Raw genomic sequence first — 20000 nt, 5'->3', positions numbered from 1 at the left:
AGCAGCAGCAGGTCGCGGCGCTGCCCCCTGACGGCGCCAGGGGGAGGGGAGGCAAGGAAGGCGGCAGGCAGGGAGGAGGGGCCAGGAAGGGGCCGTGACAGGGGGATGTGGCCCCCCGCCCCCCACCCCCCGCGCGCTGGCCTCACCACCCTCCTGCTTACCACCCTGCTCACTGCTGGTAAGGACGCGTCGCTCTGCCTGCTGTGCATGCGAAGTGTCGGGCTCGGTTTGTTTGCTTCTGTCATGCACGCCGTGTTGTCCTGGTGATGTTGCCTGTAGAGTTTCTCATGCACAGGCCTACCTCTGCCTGTGGTAAATGCGTTCCTTATTTTGGAGTTCCTGATGTATGGTACGTCCATGGTGATGCAAGCTGGAATGTTAGATTGGATATAAAACTAGAAAAAAATAGATCAATGCAACCATAAAATCATTGCAATAATTACTTTAGAACAACAACAACAATAATGATAATAGTAATAATAATAATAATAATAATAATAATAATAATAATAATAAAACGGTAATAAGATCCCCCCCCCCCTCCCCGCGATTGCGACCTGTCCCCGCCATGCACGACAAGTGACTTCCTTACACGAGCCATGCTTGCTTGTCGAGAGTTCCCGTCATGCACTGAGCTAAAGCCTCTTGAGTGCACTGCAGCCAATGCGACGCCGTCTCGCATGCACGTTCAAGTATGCGGCGCTGTGGGTTCCTGTACTGCGGTCGTGTGTGTGTGTGTCTGTGTCTGTGTGTGTGTCTGTGTGTGTGTGTGTGTGTGTGTGTGTGTCTGTGTGTGTGTGTTGTGTATGTGTGTGTGTGTTGTGTGTGTGTGTGTGTGTGTGTGTGTGTTGTGTGTGTGTTGTGTGTGTGTGTGTGTGTGTGTGTGTGTGTGTCTGTGTGTGTGTTGTGTGTGTGTGTGTGTGCGCGTACACGTCTGTCCGTACGCAGATGTATATGTACACTTGAGGGATCCCAGCCTTGCAGTACGCACAATCACGCTCTTACTCGAGCAACGAAGGGAGGCGAGGGGAAAGGGGGGAAGGGGGAACGGGGAACGGGGAGGGGGCTGGAGGTGTTAAGTGCCGTCGTCTTCGCCTTAAGGAAAGGTTTGAAGAATGGGTCTGAAATGTAAGAATTCTAAGAGAGAAAAAAAACGTTTGAGAACCTTTCCTAGAATGTTAGAAAAAAAAACTAGGAATGTAAGAACGTTACAGAATTTGTCTTAAATGTAAGAACTCAAAGAAAGGGGAAAAAAAATAATGTTCAAGAACTTACCTGAAGAAAACGTTTAAGAACTCCTGCCCAAAACGTTATATACCTCAAACACGTCCCTCGCCCCCCTCCCCTCTACCCCCTCCCATCTCTGAGCTTACAGTAAGATCACATAAGAACTCACTCAAAGGTAAGAACGATTATAGTCTGTTAAACAACAAAACGTTTTTAATGGATTGCCATCACCTGAAAATCATTAAATCTCGAAAATTCGTTTAAAATAAACAAACAAAAATAAATAAAAGATTAACGACGATACAAAGATCTCTATTCATGCGTTTTTTTTTTTTGTTTGTTTTTTTCGTCCTTAATCCTTTTTTTATGAGAGAAGGCTTTTGATCAATCCTTCGCACTGACAAGAAGCGGTCTCTGGTTGCATTAGATATCGTGTTATAGATTTCACGAGGCAAACAAAACGCTGAAGGGGATTGTTTATGTGGAAGGAGTTGTTGTTTCTTTTCTTTTCTTTCAGTTTCTTTCATTTTTTGACCTGTTTAACTTTTTTTTCTATCTTGTTCTTTTTTTTGTTCTCTCTTTTTTTCTCTTTTTTCATTTTTTCTTCTTCTTTTAAGTTTTCTTCTTTTGGTTTTATCCTATATTTTATTACATATTTTGTTGCTTTTATTTTCTTTTTTTATCTTTTGTTCAGTTTCTCTCTTCTTTTCTTACCTTATTCTTTCTATCTTCTTTCTGTATTTTATCAATTTTTTTCTAAGGGGAAATACCGTCTCGAAAATTCGTAGAAAACTGAGGAAAATGAGAAAAAAGGAAGAACACTTTTTTTTTTTTTTTTTTTTTTTTTTTTTTTTTTTTTTTTTTTAGGTTCTACAGGAAATTCACCTCGCCCTGCCTCCTCCCCTCTTTCTCTCTCTCATTTTTTCCTCCTCCTCGACCTCCTTTTTAAAAAAAATCTTCCCTCTTTCTTCTTCCCTCGCTTTTCCTTCTCTTCCACCTTTCACCTCCTCCATCATTCCCTCTTTGTCCATCCCCCTCCTTCCCCTATCTTTCCGTCCCCCGCCCCTTTGCCTTCCTCTCATTCCTCCTTCCTTATCTTTTCTTCTTTCCCTCCTCCCCCTTTCCACCTCCTCATTTCTACCTTCTTCTCCCTTCCACCCTCATCCATTCCTCCTTACCTCCTTTCCCCATTCCCTTCCTCCCTCCCTCTCTCCCTTTCTCCCTCCCTCCCTCCATCCCCCCCTCTTTCCACTTCCTTATTCCTTCCTACCCCCCTCCCCCCTCATCCCCTCACCCCCTTTCCTTCCCTTCAGACCCCTTTCCCCTTTCCCCTCCTCTTCCTCTCATCCCCCCCCCCCTGGTCCCTTCTCTTCCCTCCTCCTGCCCCCCCCCCCTGCTTCTCAAGCCGTACGCCCGCGACTACGCAACCCACTGCTCCTGCTCATGAAGTCCTCATGAGCTATCGACTCACGAGCCCAACATGACTCAGCGGCTCATGTCGCTCTTACCTTTCTATCTCCCTCCCTCCCCCCTACTCACCACCCCCCCTTCACCTTTTTTTCCTACTTTGATCTTTTCTTCCCCCCACCTACTCCAATTCTCTCACTCTCCCTTTCTCTCTCTCTCTCTCTCTATTTGCTTTTCTCTTCTCACTACTTTTCTGCTTCCCCTTTTCTTTCCTTCCCTTCCCCTCCTCTATTCCCTTCTGTTTCTTTCATCTTCCTCCCCTCCCCCACCCTCTTCATATCCGCCTCCTCCTTCCTCCTCCTCTTCTTCCTCTCTCTTCGTTCCATTTCCCAACCTCCTCCTCCTTCTTCTTCTCCCCTACCTCTTTTCCCTCCCTCTTCCCATTCACGTCTTCACCCTCCTCCCCTTCCCCTCTCCCCCCTTCCTTCCCCTCCCCTCTCCCCCTTCCTTCCCCTCCCCCCCTTCCTTCCCCTCCCCTCTCCCCCCTTCCTTCCCCCTCCCTTCCCATACCCCTTCCCCCTCCCTCTTCCCCCTCCCTCTTCCCTTCCCTCCTCCCCCCATTGCAAGGAATTCCAGACCCATTCCTGGAAGGCGGTTGCATTCTCACACAGTGCTGAAGGTAAACATATCCTGCTAAAGGGTTGCATATATTGTATTAGCCGTTTAACAGCGTTTAATAGTGTTGTTGATTTTAATGGCGTTTTTTTTAGTGGTGTGTGTGTGTGTGTGTGTGTGTGTGTGTGTGTGTGTGTGTGTGTGTGTGTGTGTGTGTGTGTGTGTGTGTGTGTGTGTTGTATATATATGTCCTCCTCCTCCTTCTCCTCCTCTCTCTTCCCCATCCTCCTTCTCCTCCTCTCTCTTCCCCATCCTCCTTCTCCATCCCCAACTCCACCACCAATACCTCATCTTCGTTCCTTCCATCCCTCCCCCGTCCCCCTCTCCCCTGCCTGTACCTCCGCCTGCATGACGCCCTCACAAGCACACCACAAACACGCCGCTGCTGCCACACGCCCTCCCTTGTGCATGATGCATGGTAGGGGCTGCGCTTCACTAATTACTCTGCAAATTCACACCAGAATCATCATGGAGATCTCATGCGCCTCATGCAATAGGAGTCGTCGTGTCATGCACTCTGTCGCTGTCACTTTATTTTTTTTTTCTCTCTCTCTCTCTCTTCTAGGTTAGTTTATCAATGATTTTTTACGTGAGATGTAAATAGCTTTGTATCTGTTTTTATTATTATTATTATTATTATCATTATATATATATTTTTTTTGTAGCATGAGATTTGTGTTGCTTAGTAGATAATCCCTTTTTGTTGTTGTTGCATGAATAATGCAAAGGCTCGCTGTTTGTTTGTGCGATTTTATGTTTGTTTGTTGTCTTTCCTCTTCCTGCTTTTGTTTGTGCATGGCGCTTGCGTTGCTCTGTTGGTTAGTCAGCGGCCATGAGCGTCCGCGTGCATGACTGAGTTTGCTTGACGGGCGCCGAATCGATCTTTGATTATGAGTCACTCGGTTCTTCCTTCACCTGCCGACGCCCGTTCGCTGTCGGTCGGTCGGTCGGTTAGTCGGCCGATTTGTTTCTCTGTCTGCCTCACCTTCGTTGTCTGTCTGTCTCATCTTCGATGTCTGTTTCAAATTCGTTGTCTGTCTGTCTGTGTGTCTCACCATCGTTGTCTGTCTGCCTCATCTTCATTGTTTGTCTGTCTGTCTCATCTTCGGTGTCTGTCTGTCTATCTCACCCTCATTGTCTGTCTGTTTGTCTGTCTATCTCCCATCATTGTTGGTCTGTCTGTCCCACCTTCGTTGTCTGTCGTGTCTGCCTCATCTTTGCTGTCTATTCCGTTCTCTCGGTCGATGTCTGTCTGTCACTGCCTGGCGAACGCTGTCTACTTCCCTCTGACATTTAACTCGATTATTCTCGATATTTATTGACTCCTGCCTGTGTCCCATTAGTGTTTACGTTGTGCTTTCGAGTGCTGTCTGGCTGGTCTGCTCGGCTCTTTCGGTCGCTCTCTAGTGCTGTCTGCCTACCTTCTCTGGCGGGTAAATGCTGTCTGTTCACCTCCGCTTCTGCTGAATACTTCCTGTCTGTCTTCGCTGTCTGTCAAATTCTGTCCATCTGCTTTCCGTCTGTACACACCTGTACACATTTACGTCCGCACATGAAGTCAACCATATAGCTATAAGCATAACGATACATAATTATGTGTATACATACATACACGATTTATGCAATACATGTATACACATATATGCAATCACGATCTTAACTATACACACACATATATATATACATACATACAACCATACATACATAAATACACGATCTTAATCATACATACACAGATACATACATACACTATATTATTCAAATATACATACACACATACATACATACACGATCTTAACTATACACATACATACATACAACTATACATACACACATACACGATCTTAACTGACCACGTGCGCCCGATCCTCGACATCCTCCTCCCCCCCCTCCAAAAAAACACGTCTCAGACACGTCAACATAAAGAACACGCACGTTGCTTATCTCCGCAATGACGCTCCTCCGTGCAACTTCTCCGGTAGATAAACGCCCTCTGCCGCCGCTTCCGGGGGTAATTAGGAGAGATTTGCGGTCATTAATAAAGGAAAGAAGAGGCCGGAGGTAGTTAAGGGAGGTGAGATGGAGGAGGGATTTCTATTTTTCTTCTTCTTCTTTTTATGGTCTTATTTTATTTTTTATTTTATTTTATTTATTTATTTATTTTTTATTTTTTATTATTATTTTTTTTTGTCTTCTTTTTTGTTTCTTTGTTTATTTTTGAAAGGGTTTTGGGCGTCTCATTCTTTTTCTCATATGTATATATAAATATATATATATATATATATATATTTATATATATATATATATATATATATATATATATATATATATATATCTTTCCCCCGTTTTTTCCCGTCTTTCACTCTTAGTTTCTCTTTTTATCCTTTCTTTTTCCTCTTGTTTTTTTTCTTTCTTTCTTTTTTTCTTTCCCGAGAAGACGGCCTCATTGCCCCGAGACTGTGAGAGAGTCGAAGGTCCGAGCAGGTGGCTGGAGGAGGAGGACTCGATAGTGAGAGGGAAGGGAGAGAGAAGAAAGAGGGAGTGGGAGGGAGGGGAAGGGGTAGTGGGAGGGAGAGAGAGAGAGAGAGAGAGAGAGAGAGAGAGAGAGAGAGAGAGAGAGAGAGAGAGAGAGAGAGAGAGAGAGAGAGAGAGAGAGAGAGAGAGAGAGAGAGAGAGAGAAAGAGAACTCACACCGTAGCCATAATACCACCGTAGCGTACACAGAGAAAGAAATCTAAACAAATCCGCAAAAAGACAAAAAGAGAAAGTCAAGAAAGCAATAATTAAAGATAAAAATGATAAAGATTTATATATATATATATATATATATATATATATATATATATATATATATATATATATATATTATGTATATAAGGAAAAGCATAGGACGTTATCACGAGCCCTTGAGCGCTTCCTGGTATTCGAGAAATGTCGATTGAGCGTTTGACATTTCCGCGGGGATTTCTACGAAACTTCGAGCGGAGGAAATCGCTAATTGCTTGCGCTTTCGGAAACTTTATGTTTATATATATATATATATATATATATATATATATATATATATATATATATATATATATACCCCACTTGTTAAAGAAATCACTTCTCTATTAACGTATACAAAGGGGAAAATATCACTCCTCTATTACCCCCCCCCCCAAAAAAAAAAAAAAATGATAATAATAATAATAATAAAAATAAATAAATAAATAAAGAATGGGTAAAGAACACTCCTCTATTACCCCCCTCCCCCCCCCCAAAAAAAAAGGGCAAAAGGGCAAAAGATCACTCCTTAATGACTATTCAGAGAAAAGCGACCCCTACGCCTAAAAAAAGAAGAAAAGCGAAAATCCTATTCCTTCGTACCGAGAGTCTTCAGCTGTCGAAGAAAATTTCCTTTCCTCGGGATCATCTCCGTCGCGTGAGTCTCGTGGAGGGAGGAAGAGAGGGGGGAGGGGGAGAAGGGAGGGAGGGAGGGAAGATGGGAAGGTTAAGGAGGGAGATGGAGGGAAGGGGGAGGGAAGGAAGGATGGGTGGAGGGAGGGAGGGAAGAAGGGAAGGAGAGAGAGAGAGAAAGAAAGAGTCTTGCGTGCGAAGACTCCGTAAAGTACACCTGCTGTAGCCGGAGGTGCCAAATACACCTCTTTCACTCCCCCTCCCCTCCCTTCCCCTCCCCTCCCCTCCCCTCCCCTCCCCTCCCCTCCTCTCCTCTCCTCATACACACCAACTTTTCCTCTTTCTCTTCTTATCTTAATGTTTTATTCCTTCTTTCGTTCTACTTCGATTCTCCTTTCATTCTCTTCCTCCTCCAACCTTTTCCCCTCTCTCTCTCTCACTCTCTCTATCTCTCTTATACATTTCTTCTTTTCTCCACTTCCTCTCTTTCCCTCTCTCCTTTTTGCTTCTATCTCCTCCTCCTCTACCATCTTCCTCTCCATCCACCCTCCCTCTCTTTTTGGCTTCCTTCTCCTCATCTTCCTCTTCCTTCTCCTCCCTCTCTTTTCTGACATCCTTTCCCTACTCTTCCTCCCTTTCTTTGTCTTCTTCATCCTTCTAGCGACCTTCTCTTCTTCCATTTTTTCGCCTCTCCTTCAACTCTTCCCCCCCCCTTCTTTCTCTCCCTTAGCTTCCCCCTTCTCTTCTTGTCTCCTCTCCTTCTCCTCCCTTTCCTCTCTTTCTCTAATCTGCTTTAGACCTATTTCCTCTCCTCCTCTTAATTCTCTCTTCATCAGATATCTGCTTTTCACGTTTCTCCCTTACTCTTCCTCTTCCTCTTCCTCCAGACCTCCCTCCCTCCTTCCCTCCCTCATCCTTCAATTCCCCTCGCTCTTTTTTTTATTCGTGGCTTGCCTTTTGTATTTTCTCTTTCACCCTTGTCTTTGATATTTCATTTATTTATTTTTATTTTTTTCTCTCAACTCTGTCTTCTCACTCTCTTTCGCTTCTCTCTCCTACCTCTATTTTCTTTTATTTTTTTTCTCATCTTTTTTCCTCTTTTTCCATCCTACTATATCTCCTTTTCCTTTCCTCTTCCTCCTCTCCTCCTTTCTCTTCCTTCTTAACCCCCGTTTTCTCTCCTCTCTTCCCTGTTTCTTCTTTTTCTTCTTTTTTCGTTCCTTCCCACCTTTTCCCGCCCTCTTTCCCATCCACTTTTCCTCATTTTTCCCTCATGCGCCCCTCCTCCCTAACTTTCCCCACTCCTTCCTGTGCCCTTCCCCTTCCTCCCACACTTCCCCATTCCCCTCCATACTCCTGTCCCCTTCCCCATCCTCCCCTTGCTCACCCCTTCCCCTTTCTTTTCCTGCTCTCCCTATCCCTCTCCTTCTATGCCCTCCCCTACTTCCCCCTCCTTCCCCTCCTTCCCCTGTCATCTCCTGCTATCCATCTCCTACCACCCCCACCCCCCTCCCTCCCCTGCCATGCCCCTCTGCTTCCGTCATCCCATCCCCTTACCCCCCCCCCCCCGCCATGCCCTTCCGCCTCCTTCCCCCTCCATCCCCACCCCTCCGCCACGCTCCTTCGCCTCCTTCCCCATCCGCCCCCCTCCTCCGCCATGCCCTTCCGCCTCCTTCCCCCTCCATCCCCACCCCTCCGCCACGCTCCTTCGCCTCCTTCCCCCTCCGCCATGCCCTTCCGCCTCTTTCCCCATCCGCCCCCCCCCCCGCCATGCCCTTCCCCCTCCTTCCCCCTCCATCCCCACCCCTCCGCCATGCTCCTTCGCCTCCTTCCCCATCCGCCCCCCTCCTCCGCCATGCCCCTTCGCCTCCTTCCCCCCTCCGTCATCCCCTCCCTTCCCCCCCCCTCCCCCCTCAAACCGCACACTCCAAAAACCCTTTGAAATGTCTCCTTTGCCATAGGTGTTGTGAGGACCTCTTAACAGCGCGTGTGAATGTGTGTGAAGTCAAGAGGGCTGAGAGCGGAAAATGGGAGGAGGGGGGAGTGGGGAGTGAGGGGAGAAGAGGGCGTGTCGGTACGGGAGGAAGGGTGTGGGGTGGGGGTACAGGAGAGCGTGTCGGTACGGGAGGATGGGAGGGGGGGGGATAATTGGTACAGGACTATGTGTCTGTGGGGGTACGGCAGGGTGCGTAGGGGATACGGGAGAGAATGTAAAAGGTACAGGAGTGTCTACAGAGGGTACAGTGTAAGGATTGGGTGGGATGTGGGGGAGCCGAGAGGAGTATAAGGATGTGGATAAGTGCAGAAGAAAGTACAGGGAGAGGATTAGGATGTGGGGGGGGGGTAGAGGAAGGAGTAGGAGGGGGAGGATGAGGACCGAGCATTTAATTTCTCGTTTAAGTTGTGTTGTGTTGAATGATGTTCTCTTTGGAATTATGAAAGGATTGAACTTGGTAGTTGACTTGGGTGGGGCGAGAAAGAGAGAGAGAGAGATAGAAAGAGAGAGGGGGAGAGAGAGAGAGAGAAAGACAGAGAGAGAGAGAGAGAGAGAGAGAGAGAGAGAGAGAGAGAGAGAGAGAGAGAGAGAGAGAGAGAGAGAGAACGGGAGGGAGGGAACGAGAGAGAGAGAGAGGGAGAGAGAGAGAGAGAGAGAGAGAGAGAGAACGAGAAAGAGAAAGAGAGAGAGAGAAGGGGGGGGATGACCTTTTTTACTCTCGGGCGATCACAGAATGCAATCCTATTTTTAACATTTTCTAATGCAATTTTCTCCATTCATGTTGTTGTTGTGTTTATTATTCTTATTAATACATTTTACTGCAATTTTGCTTATTTCGATAGAATTACACTTTCTATGTATCCAATTTTAATACAATGCGCTCGTCACCCCTTATATGTTGTGTTTATTTTTGTCGTCGTTGTTTCGTTTTGTTATTCGTTGTAATCTTTATGTCCCCATTTATCAATATCCTCTTTGTTTCTTTGTTCTTGTCGCATATTTTATACAAACTTCCAACTTGGTAATATAATGTAGAACTTCTAGGTGCGAAAGTCCCGTGTACGTAGAATATGAATTTACAATGTGTATAGATCAGGTTTCCTGATATGTATTTCATTTATGTAACTGTAATATAAAACTTCTTTTCACTCTTTCTCTTTCTCCATCTCCGTTCCTCCTTCTCTCCCTTCCCTCCCTTTCTCCCTCTCTCCCTCCCTCCCTCTCTCTCTCCCTACCTCCTTCTCTTCCTCCTCACTTCCCCATGTTTTTATCTCTTTCTACCATAGTACGTTTTTTTAATTCCTTCACTATTTATCTATTCGTCATTTCTTACTCTCCTTTCTTGTTCCAGGGATTCGGGGGAGGGGGAAGGGGAGGGAAGGGAGGGGTTAGGTGTGAGTAAACAGGGTGTCCATATTTCAGGCTTTCCCCGCAACTGCTGTCTTGCTCTACGTGTTCCCTGTGATATAGGGCTTACGTGCGTTGGGGAAATGGGGAAGAAGAAGAAGAGAGAGGGAGAGGGAGGGGGAGAGAGAGAGAGAGAGAGAGATAGAGAGAGAGAGAGAGAGAGAGAGAGATAGGGAGAGGGAGAGTGAAAAAGAAAGAAAGAGAAAGGGAAGCAGATAATAAAAGAGATAAGCTTTTCCCTTACCCTACGTGACGGGGAATACAGCAGAGCAACACACGGTTTATACATGCAACTGAGGGGACGGAATATGACGGATCGGGGCGGGGGGGGGGGGGGAGAGAAGGAGAGGGGCGTTGGGTTGAGTGGGAATGAGGTAGGGGGAAGGGAGGGGGAGGAGGGGGGATGGGTCGAGAATATTACAGCGTCAGGAATGGTAATGTGGCAGGTCGACAGCCAGCTTATTGCAGACAAAGGAAAGAGTTTGGGTTGACGAATTTCACTGGATGAGAGAGAGAGGGGAGAAAGGGAGAGAGAGACAAACATAGAAAAAGAAAAAAAATAGAGAGAGAGAGGGAGAGAGAGAGAGAGAGACATAGATGGACACAAGTATAGAAAAAGTAAAGAGAGAGAGAGAGAGAGAGAGACAGAGACAGAGACAGAGACAGACACACCGATAGACAGGGACAGAACGAGAAAGAGGAAAGAGAAGGAAGCGAGAGAGTCCTGGAGGCGGACAGACTTCGCACCACAAAAGATGAATGAGCTTTTAACTTACTGCCGTCCTTCGCACTCTGGAATGTGCATGGAATTGTGCGACCCGTGGATGGCAACACTTTTTAAAAGTTTCCTGCTAGTGATTCGATTTCTTTCGACGTGTAATCTTTCATCTTTGTTATTATTGTTATTGTTGTTATTATTATCATTATTATTATTGGTAGTTATTGATGTTATTATAATCGGCATTATTGTTATTGTATTTATTGTTATTATAATTATTATTGCTATTATATGCCGTTTTAGATTCGTAATCACACACACACACACACACACACACACACACACACACACACACACACACACACACACACACACACACACACACACACACACACACACACACACACACACACACACACACACACACACACACACACACACACACACACACACACACACACACACACACACACAGAGTGCAGTCTCTCCTGCATATCGGTTCCAAGAGCGGGAGCGTCTAAAGCAAGCCTCCAACCTTATCCTTCCCATCCGAAGCAACTTTCCGGTGATATTACTCGTTAAAGATTCCTTGATTCTCCGCATTTATTAATTGTGTGTGTGTGTGTGTGTGTGTGTGTGTGTGTGTGTGTGTGTGTGTGTGTGTGTGTGTGTGTGTGTGTGTGTGTGAGATTACGAATCTTAAACAACATACAATAGTAATAGAAATAGTTACTTAAAATAAAAATAAAAACAATATTGACGATTATAATAATAATAATATCAATAACTACCAATAATAATAATGACACACCCCGACCAATCACCGAATATATACTCATACAGAGAGACGGACACCTATAGAACTGGAGTACGAGGTCGTTTATCAGGGAAGTGACGATTTATCATTCGAATTTGACGAGTCTTTTATTCGAAGCGAAGACCCTGTTTCATTTTTTAGGGAAGGAATTTTCTACCGTGGTATTTGGCGAATTCGTGTTCATGGCTCATGGTGTATAATGGGTTGTTTTATTATCCTTATTGTTGTTGCTGTTATTGTTATTTGTATTTGTTGTTGTTATAATCTCTATATAGCATGTCATGTGTTGTGAGGTTATGGTCTTTAGTGTTAATGCAATTCCAGTTGTCATTCATATGAAAAGTGACTATTGGAATACATATACATATGCATGAATGTACATGCCAGTTCAGTGCGCAGTTGTTGTTGCTACAAATATTTGAATTGATATTCAATTAACTTCATTTAATCCTAATAATCCTCTCACTTTATCCGTTTTTAAATATTGTTTCATATGGCGGAATAGACCATTTCGTTTTATTTTCTACATCAACTGTACTTTTCTGTATTGCAGTATTTATGTGTCTGGTTTATCAAACTATATTTTGCCAACTTTGAACCATTTCGACTTTTTCTATATACGTTGACTATATTTAATAAGGAACATGGCCTCTCCTTTAGCCTGATATTTCAAACTTTGTTTATCGAACTTTGATCAGTTAATTTTATCAAGTATGTATAATCAGGTACCCGATTGATATACCCAAGTCCGTCCAACCTGATATGAGCCGAACAACTCTACGGAACTCCCCGCCAAATTCCACTAAAGTCGACAGACTCCGAAACTTGAGCCGGTTCGAACTTTCACGCTAATACGGCAGCCGGATTTAAGACGGTTTCGTGAGCAGTTTGTCGGTAATGAGTGACTTGCAGGGATCTTGAGAAGGGGGAGGGGGAAGGAAGGTGGGGTTGGCTTGTTGCATGTGAAGGAATCTTTCCACATTAATTCATGGAGATAAAGAGAAAGATAAATGAGAAAGACAAAGGCAGAGAGGGAGGGAGAGAGAGAGAGAGAGAGAGAGAGAGAGAGAGAGAGAGAGAGAGAGAGAGAGAGAGAGAGAGAGAGAGAGAGAGAGAGAGAGAGGAGAGAGAGAAACAGAGACAGAGACAGAGAGAGAAACAGAGACAGAGAGAGAGGGGGAAGAAGAGAAAGAGGGAGGGTGAAAGAAGAGAGAGAGAGGAAGGAAGGGAGGAAGAAAGCAAGCGAGAAAAATAACCAGAGGAGAGATACCCAGGGAAAGAAAGACCGCTAGACAGCAAATGAACGAGAGAGAGAGTTAAGCATAGGGAGAACACAAGATTTGCTTCCCGATCTCTTGCTTAACCAGGAAGCGGATACAAAAAAAAAAATAAATAAATAACCCAAATAATATGAAAGAAAAGCAAGAATGAATTTAAAAAAAGAAAAAAACAACACAGAGATAAAACGATAATCTTCCCTAGAGTTTTCATTTTGACAATCCGCTCGGTGCTTAGCAGTTCGCCTTCCTCTTTCCGCTACATCGCGCTGGTTCACGCCCTCCGTCGCTTCGTATCGTTTGGTAGGGAGTCTGGGCGTGGGTGTGGTGGGAGGTGGGAGTGGACGACGGTTTACATGTTTTTTTTTTCTCTCTCTCTTTTCTTGCGTGTTCCTTCCTCTCTTATATGTATTTTTTTTTTTTTTTCTTCTTTTTTTTCTTCTTCTCTCACCCTCCTCCTCCTTTCTTTTGTCCCTCTACTTCCCTCCTCTCAAGGAATCTCTATTAGCAGTCCTTATCCCTCCACTTGCCTCCTCCCTTCCACCGGTTTCCTTTCTCTCTACTCTTACCTTCCATTTCTCTCCGTTAGAAATCGCTCTCCCTCCCTTTCACTCTCCCTCTCCTCTCTGCCTACATTTCCCTCCCTTAGAAGTCTCTCTCCCTCCCTTTCTCTTTCTCTCTTCCTCCTTCCCTCCCTAGCTTTCCCTCCTCCTCCAGGTATCTCTGTTAGTCGTCCTCCTCCCTTCCTCTGTCCACTTCCCTGTCTCTCTATTCTTTCCCTCCACTTCCCTCCCTTAGAAGGCTCTTCCCCCCCTCCACCCTCCCTCCGTGACTGAAGAAATCTGCTCACATTCCAGACTGCGCGTGTCCCCCAAGCAACACGCTTCTATCTTGCTTGTATTGCTTGATTGACAGCATCGAGGGAGGCTGTGGATCAGTTAGCTCCCCCCACCCCCCTCCCACTCTCTCCTCTCCTGTCGCTTCTTCCCTCCCCCCTCTCTCTCCTCCCCTACTACCGTCTCTCTCCCTCTCTCTCTCTCTCTTTCTTTCTTTCTCTCTCTCTTTCTCTCTCTCTTTCTCTCTCTCTCTCTCTCTCTCTCTCTCTCTCTCTCTCTCTCTCTCTCTCTCTCTCTCTCTCTCTCTCTCTCTCTCTCCCTCCCTCCCTCCCTCCCTCCCTCCCCCTCCCTCCCTCCCTCCCTCCCTCCTTCCCTCCCTCCCCCCTCTCTATCTCCCCTACTACCGTCTCTCTCTCTCTCTCTTTCTTTCTCTCTCTCTCTTTCTCTCTCTCTCTCTCTTTCTCTCTCTCTCTCTCTCTCTCTCTCTCTCTCTCTCTCTCTCTCTCTCTCTCTCTCTCTCTCTCTCTCTCTCTCTCTTGTTTTAAATTGCTCTTCTTTTTTTTCGTCTTTTTCCTCCTTTGTTATTGTTTAATTCCCCACTTTTCTTTCTTTTTCTTTTTTTTCTTCCTTCTTTTTTACTTCTCTTTTCCTGATCCTCTTCCTTTGTTTACTTTGTTTACCATCACCTGCTTGTCCTTCCCCAATCTCTGCATGTTTTTTCCTCCTTCTAATGCTACTATTACTAATCCTAGCTCTACTCTTCCTTTTTCTCTTCCTGTTTTTCCTCTTATTCTTCTCTTTCTCTTCCTCTTCTTCCTCCTTCTCCTTTTCCTTTTCCTCCCCTTGCTACTCCTCCTCCTCCTCTTCTTCTTTCTCCTCCTCCTCTTCCTCCACTTCCTCCTCCTTCTTTTCTTCTTCTTCCTCCTCCTTCTCTTCCTCCTTCTTCTTCTCTCTGTAGTCTTACTCCTCCTCCTCCTCCTCCTCCTTCTTCTCTTCCTCTTCCTCCTTCTCCCCCTTCTCTTCTTCTTCCTTCTTCATCTCCTACTCCTCGTCGTCTTCTTCCTCTATTCCCTTATCTTCCTCCTCCTCTTCCTCCACTCCCTCCTCCTCCTCCTCTATCTCCTCCTCGCCGCTATCCTTTCCTCTCTCCCTTTGGCCCCTCCCCTATACCCCCCCACACCCCCTGTTCCCCTCAGCCTCGTCGGAGCAACCACGCCCTTCGCACCTCGATTAGGAAGAGCCGTTTACGTGGGCGTGGCTTTTTTTAAGTGGGTGTGGCCGTTTCAAGTAGGCGTGTCTTACTTTTAGTACCGGTCCGGGATCGCCAATCCCGGACCGGGCTGGGCTGCTTGCAAAGGATGCTGCTTTTGCCCGAGAGTTGCTTGCTTGGATTTTGGACTTCTCTCTCTCTTTCTCTCTCTCTCTCTCTCTCTCTCTCTCTCTCTCTCTCTCTCTCTCTCTCTCTCTCTCTCTCTCTCTCTCTCTCTCTCTCTCTCTCTCCTCCCTCCCTCCCTCTCTCTCCGTTTCCTTTTCCTTCCCTCTCTTTCTCTCTCTCTCCAATTTCATAAACACTTTTCAATAAGCTTAGAGCTTCAGGACAGCTTTCACCACATTGACTGTTTTTATTTTTTCTTTCTCTCTTTCTTTCTCTCCGCTTTTCCTCAAGACTCTCTCCGTTGGAAGACCATCTGCCTGCTCGTCTCGCCGCTGTTTCGCATAATTTATGAATATTAGAGTGTCATTCTCGGTGCATGACGTGGCCTCGTGGGACAGTTTTTGGAAAATTGTTGTTTGTTTTTGTTTTTCTCTCCATCTTTTTGTTTGGTCATGATTTTTTGTTGTGTGTTTGTGTGGATGTCGGAAGAAGGTATGTGCTGAAATGAGTCTGAGTCTGTTTTTTAAGTAAGTGAGGAAGTTAGTAATGAGGTGCAGTGTGTTACGGTACGGTATATGTAGTCCTGTGCAATTGCATAGGCTAGGTGTTACTATATGCTATGTAGACACGTACATTTTCAGTCAGTGAAACGAATTGATTTCCCGTCGTGTGAACCCTAATTTCAGAAAGCATTTGAAAGTTTGTTTGTTTTTTCTTTCTTTATTAGCAGAAAGACCCAGGGCGCTGTCCTTTCGGTACAGGGTCAAAACATTACCCTCATGTTGCACAGTCCTTAATGCTTTTCCGTCATTGCAGGCGTGGCCAAGGAGTGCGCGGTGAGCGAGTGCACGGCGGACTTCCACGAGGGCACGAACGCAGGCGTGCTGGAGGGGCCCACGCTCGCCTACTGCCAGCTGCTGCAGGCGTACACGGAGTGCCTGGAGCAGACGCGCAGTTCGTGCCGCGGACACATCCACTTCCTGTCGGCCAACGGCATCGTCAGCCACGTGTCCACCAAGAACAACTGCTCCAGCATCCTCAGCGGCGAGCTGGTGCCGTCGCCGAGCGAGGGAGTCCTCGCCCCGGGTTCCGCCGCCGCCTCTGCCGCCGCTGCCGACACCGACGACCTGTGCCGCTACCGGGCCGCCTTCACCGCCGCGCCTGCCCACTGCGGCCTCTTCGGCGACCCGCACCTCAAGACCTTCGCCGGCGCCTACATGACCTGCCGCGTGCTGGGCGCGTGGCCGCTGCTCAACACCCCCCACATCGCCATCCAGGTCACCAACGAGCCCGTCGGCCCCGACAACTACGCCACGGCCACGACCAAGGTAGGCGCACGACTCCTGCGCTGGTCAGAGGGGCTCCGACGCCTCTTCCTCTCGCCCCTGCCCTTCGTGCCTCTGCTCTCTAGGGCGGGGAGAGGAGGGAACGAAGAAGGCGCTCCGTGATGCATTGTTCTTCCCTCTTTTATCATTTTGTTCTCTTATTTCGTCTTCTTCGTTCTTTTTCTATTTATTTCTTTTGTTTGATAGACGCTGCTGCAAGCATACGCGCAATCAAACAAACAAAGACATATGGATACACGAACAAACACCCCCACGCAAGCACAGAGAGAGAGAGAGAGAGAGAGAGAGAGAGAGAGAGAGAGAGAGAGAGAGAGAGAGAGAGAGAGAGAGAGAGAGAGAGAGAGAGAGAGAGAGAGAGAGGGAGAGAGAGAGGGAGAGAGAGAGAGAGGAGGAGAGAGAAAAGAGGGAGGAGAGAGAGAGAGAGAGAGAGAGAGAGAGAGAGAGAGAGAGAGAGAGAGAGAGAGAGAGAGAGAGAGAGAGAGAGAGAGAGAGAAGTGGAAGAGAGAGAGCGCGAAAGAGAAGAATATGTTCATGTATATACTTACTTACAGACCGGCAGACAGACAGACAAAGGATGCGAAAGATTGATAAGAAAAGAGAAATAAGAAGAGAGACAACGGAGACCAACACTTGCAAGGGAGCGATTCGCAATTGCATTGTGTTGACTGCAAGCGGTGAGTCAGTCGCACCTCCGCCAGATGCCAGATTCGCGAATCATTTGGAGGCGGACAAACAGACTGATAGGCAGGCAGGCTGGCAGGCAGACAGACAGAGAGACAGTCTGACAGACAGACAAAGAGACAAACAGACAGGTATATATAAACGAACGAGAAGAAGGAGAGGAAGGGAGAAAAGGAAAGGAGACCGAGAAGACGTAGCGAGTGAGTAACTTCAAAAGCGCGGTAATTGCATCATAATATTGCAAGGAGATTGAGCGAGCCTCGCAGGAGGAGGCTTGGATTCCTGCAACGTCATCCTTCCTCTCCGGACGCCGCCATTCTTTGCTCCTCTTCGACTCCTACGACTCCTTCCGGCTGGCTCTCTTTCTCATTCTCTTTCTCATTCTTTCTTTCTTTCTTTCTCTATTTCTCTCTTTCTCTTTCTCATTCTTTCATTCTTTCTTTCTCTATTTCTCTCTTTCTCTCTCATTCTTTCTCTTTCTCAATCTTTCTCTCTATTTCTCTTTCTTTCTCATACCTCTTTCTCTCTCTTTCTCATTCTTTTTTCACTCTTTTTCTCATTCTCTTGCTCCATCTCTTTCTTTCTTTTTCCCTTTTTATGTGTGTGTGTGTGCGTGCGCGCGCGCACGTGTACATGTGTGCGTATAAGCTTGCCAATCTTTCTTTTTTATCCCTCTGGACGAGGCTTCAGTCCACCCGGGGCGTGACATGACACAACAGCGTATGTCCTGCATGCCATGCGCTGCTCGGTGCGTGGATGTCACCAACAAATCGCCTTGGCACCAGTGGGACACCTGATGCCACGAAAGAGAGAGAGAGAAAGAGAGAGAGAGAGAGAGAGAGAGAGAGAGAGAGAGAGAGAGAGAGAGAGAGAGAGAGGGGGGGGGGGAGATCAGAACAGGTGCGAAAGATTACGGTTTCTTCCTTTCTTCTGTTTCTGGCCTGCCTCGTGTTTTTCTTCTTCCTCCGCGCTATACTTTTCGCGCTCTACCCCCTTCCTCCTTGTCATCCGCCTCTTCTTACTTCTTTTCCTCCTTTTCCTCTTTCTCCTTCTTCTCTTCCCGTCCATTCCTCCTCCTCCTCCTCTCCCTCCTTCCGTACGTCATCTTTCTTCTCCTCGTCATCATCATGTTCCCTGTATCACTTTTCCTCCTTCTTCCCCTTGCGTTTTTGTCTACTTTCCCTCCTCCTCTTTCTCTTTTTTTTCCTCACACTTCCCATCTCTTGTTTCTCCCCTCCCCATCTCTCGTTAAGTTTTATCTTTGCCCCTCCTCCTCCTCTTCCTCCTCTTCCATCTTCTCCTCTAGTTCTTCTTCCCTCTCTTTGTGTTTTTGCTAACTAATTCTCTCTCTCTCTCTCTCTCTCTCTCTCTCTCTCTCTCTCTCTCTCTCTCTCTCTCTATATATATATATATATATATATATATATATATATATATATATATATATATATATATATACATACATACATATATCTTTATCCCCCAATTTCTTCTCCATCTCCCCCTACCCCCCCCCCCTCCATCCGGCATTCCTCCTCCCTCCTCCGCGCTTACAAGGTGTATAACTTCATCCGCTCAACGTTTGCATGACCGCTTGTGCATATTCGCGGGGATTGTTTTCCTCTGGTTCATGATCTCGCATCCTGACATGACCTTGAGGAGGCTTGACATCTTCTTCCTCTTGGCTTGTCAAGGCTTGTCAAGGGCTGTCAAGGAATGACGCGCTCGGTTACCTTGATAGTGATGACGTCACGCTGTTATTGTAGCTGGGGGAGACTATTCTTTTCCCTCTATTTGTCATCCGTCTCCCTTTCTCTCTCTCTCTCTTTTTCCTTCTACTTCCCTCTGTTCCCCCCCCCCCCCCTTCCCTTCCCCTATTTTTTTTTTTTTTTATCTCTTCCCCTTTATCTGATTCCCTTCCCTTTATTCTTTCTCCTCATCCACTTCTGGGTCCTTCTCCTCTCACCTCTTCCTCTTCATCCTCTCACGTTTTCTTTCCTTCCATCTTTCCCAACCCATCCCTCTCCCTTTCTCTTCGCCTTTTTCTCTTCCTCTCTCTCTCTCTCTCTCTCTCTCTCTCTCTCTCTCTCTCTCTCTCTCTCTCTCTCTCTCTCTCTCTCTCTCTCTCTCTCTCTCTCTCTCTCTCTCTCTCTCTCTCTCTCTTCTCTCCTCTCCTCTCTCTCTCTCTCTCTCTCTCTCTCTCTCTCTCTCTCTCTCTCTCTCTCTCTCTCTCTCTCTCTCTCTCTCTCTCTCTCTCTCTCTCTCTCTCTCTCTCTCTCTGCTCTTTTTCGATGCACTTTTGTTTTGTCTTTTTATGATTCTCTCTCTCTCTCTCTCTCTCTCTCTCTCTCTCTCTCTCTCTCTCTCTCTCTCTCTCTCTCTCTCTCTCTCTCTCTCTCTCTCTCTCTCTCTCTCTCTCTCTCTTATTTTCCTCTGATTGTTTGTTTGTGTGTGACGTGTCAGTCATTCACGTAATAATACTCCTACTCCCATTTGTTTGGTTGATGGACACGTGCTTTCATCCTACATTTTTCCTCATTCTTAAAAATTGCATTTCGCTGCACCGGTTATGTCCAAAAGCCCGTTTGTTTATACAGAACTATCCTCTGATTGGTCCGTGGAAAATTTTATGCGCCAATCAGCGTGCGGTAACGATAGCGACAGGGAGGATGAAGATAAACAGATTATGTTTTGCTGCAGTGTGCTTGCATTTCACTCTGCGAGAGGAATGTGGCGTTGCATCCGTTGTTATTGGTTGGAATAAAGGGAAAGGAATGGAAGACGAGGCAGTATTAATGGAGGAAGGGGGGGGAAGTATGGACATAAACATTTACTTTGG

The 20000-nt window shown here is 46.3% G+C and overlaps 1 protein-coding gene across 2 annotated transcripts in view; it reads left to right on the top strand.

Annotated features, from left to right (window-relative positions):
- Positions 1 to 20000, top strand: part of LOC122253335 (repulsive guidance molecule A) — a 110920-nt gene that overhangs the window by 50321 nt on the left and 40599 nt on the right. For both annotated transcript variants that reach the window (XM_043016365.2, XM_086543460.1), the window contains 2 exons: positions 1 to 178; positions 15951 to 16462. The exon at positions 1 to 178 is cut by the window's left edge and continues 274 nt beyond it. In XM_043016365.2, coding sequence (XP_042872299.2) covers positions 106 to 178; positions 15951 to 16462 — 585 coding nt within the window. In that variant the 5' untranslated portion in view covers positions 1 to 105. The remainder of the gene's footprint in view (positions 179 to 15950; positions 16463 to 20000) is intronic.

This window comes from Penaeus japonicus, unplaced genomic scaffold, assembly GCF_977035675.1.
Source record: "Penaeus japonicus unplaced genomic scaffold, GWHDUDI00000001_assembly GWHDUDI00000013, whole genome shotgun sequence".
NCBI classification, from domain to species: Eukaryota; Metazoa; Arthropoda; class Malacostraca; order Decapoda; family Penaeidae; genus Penaeus; species Penaeus japonicus.
The sequence above is the reverse complement of the archived record's forward strand: the minus strand, read 5'-3'. Positions and strand labels throughout refer to the sequence as shown.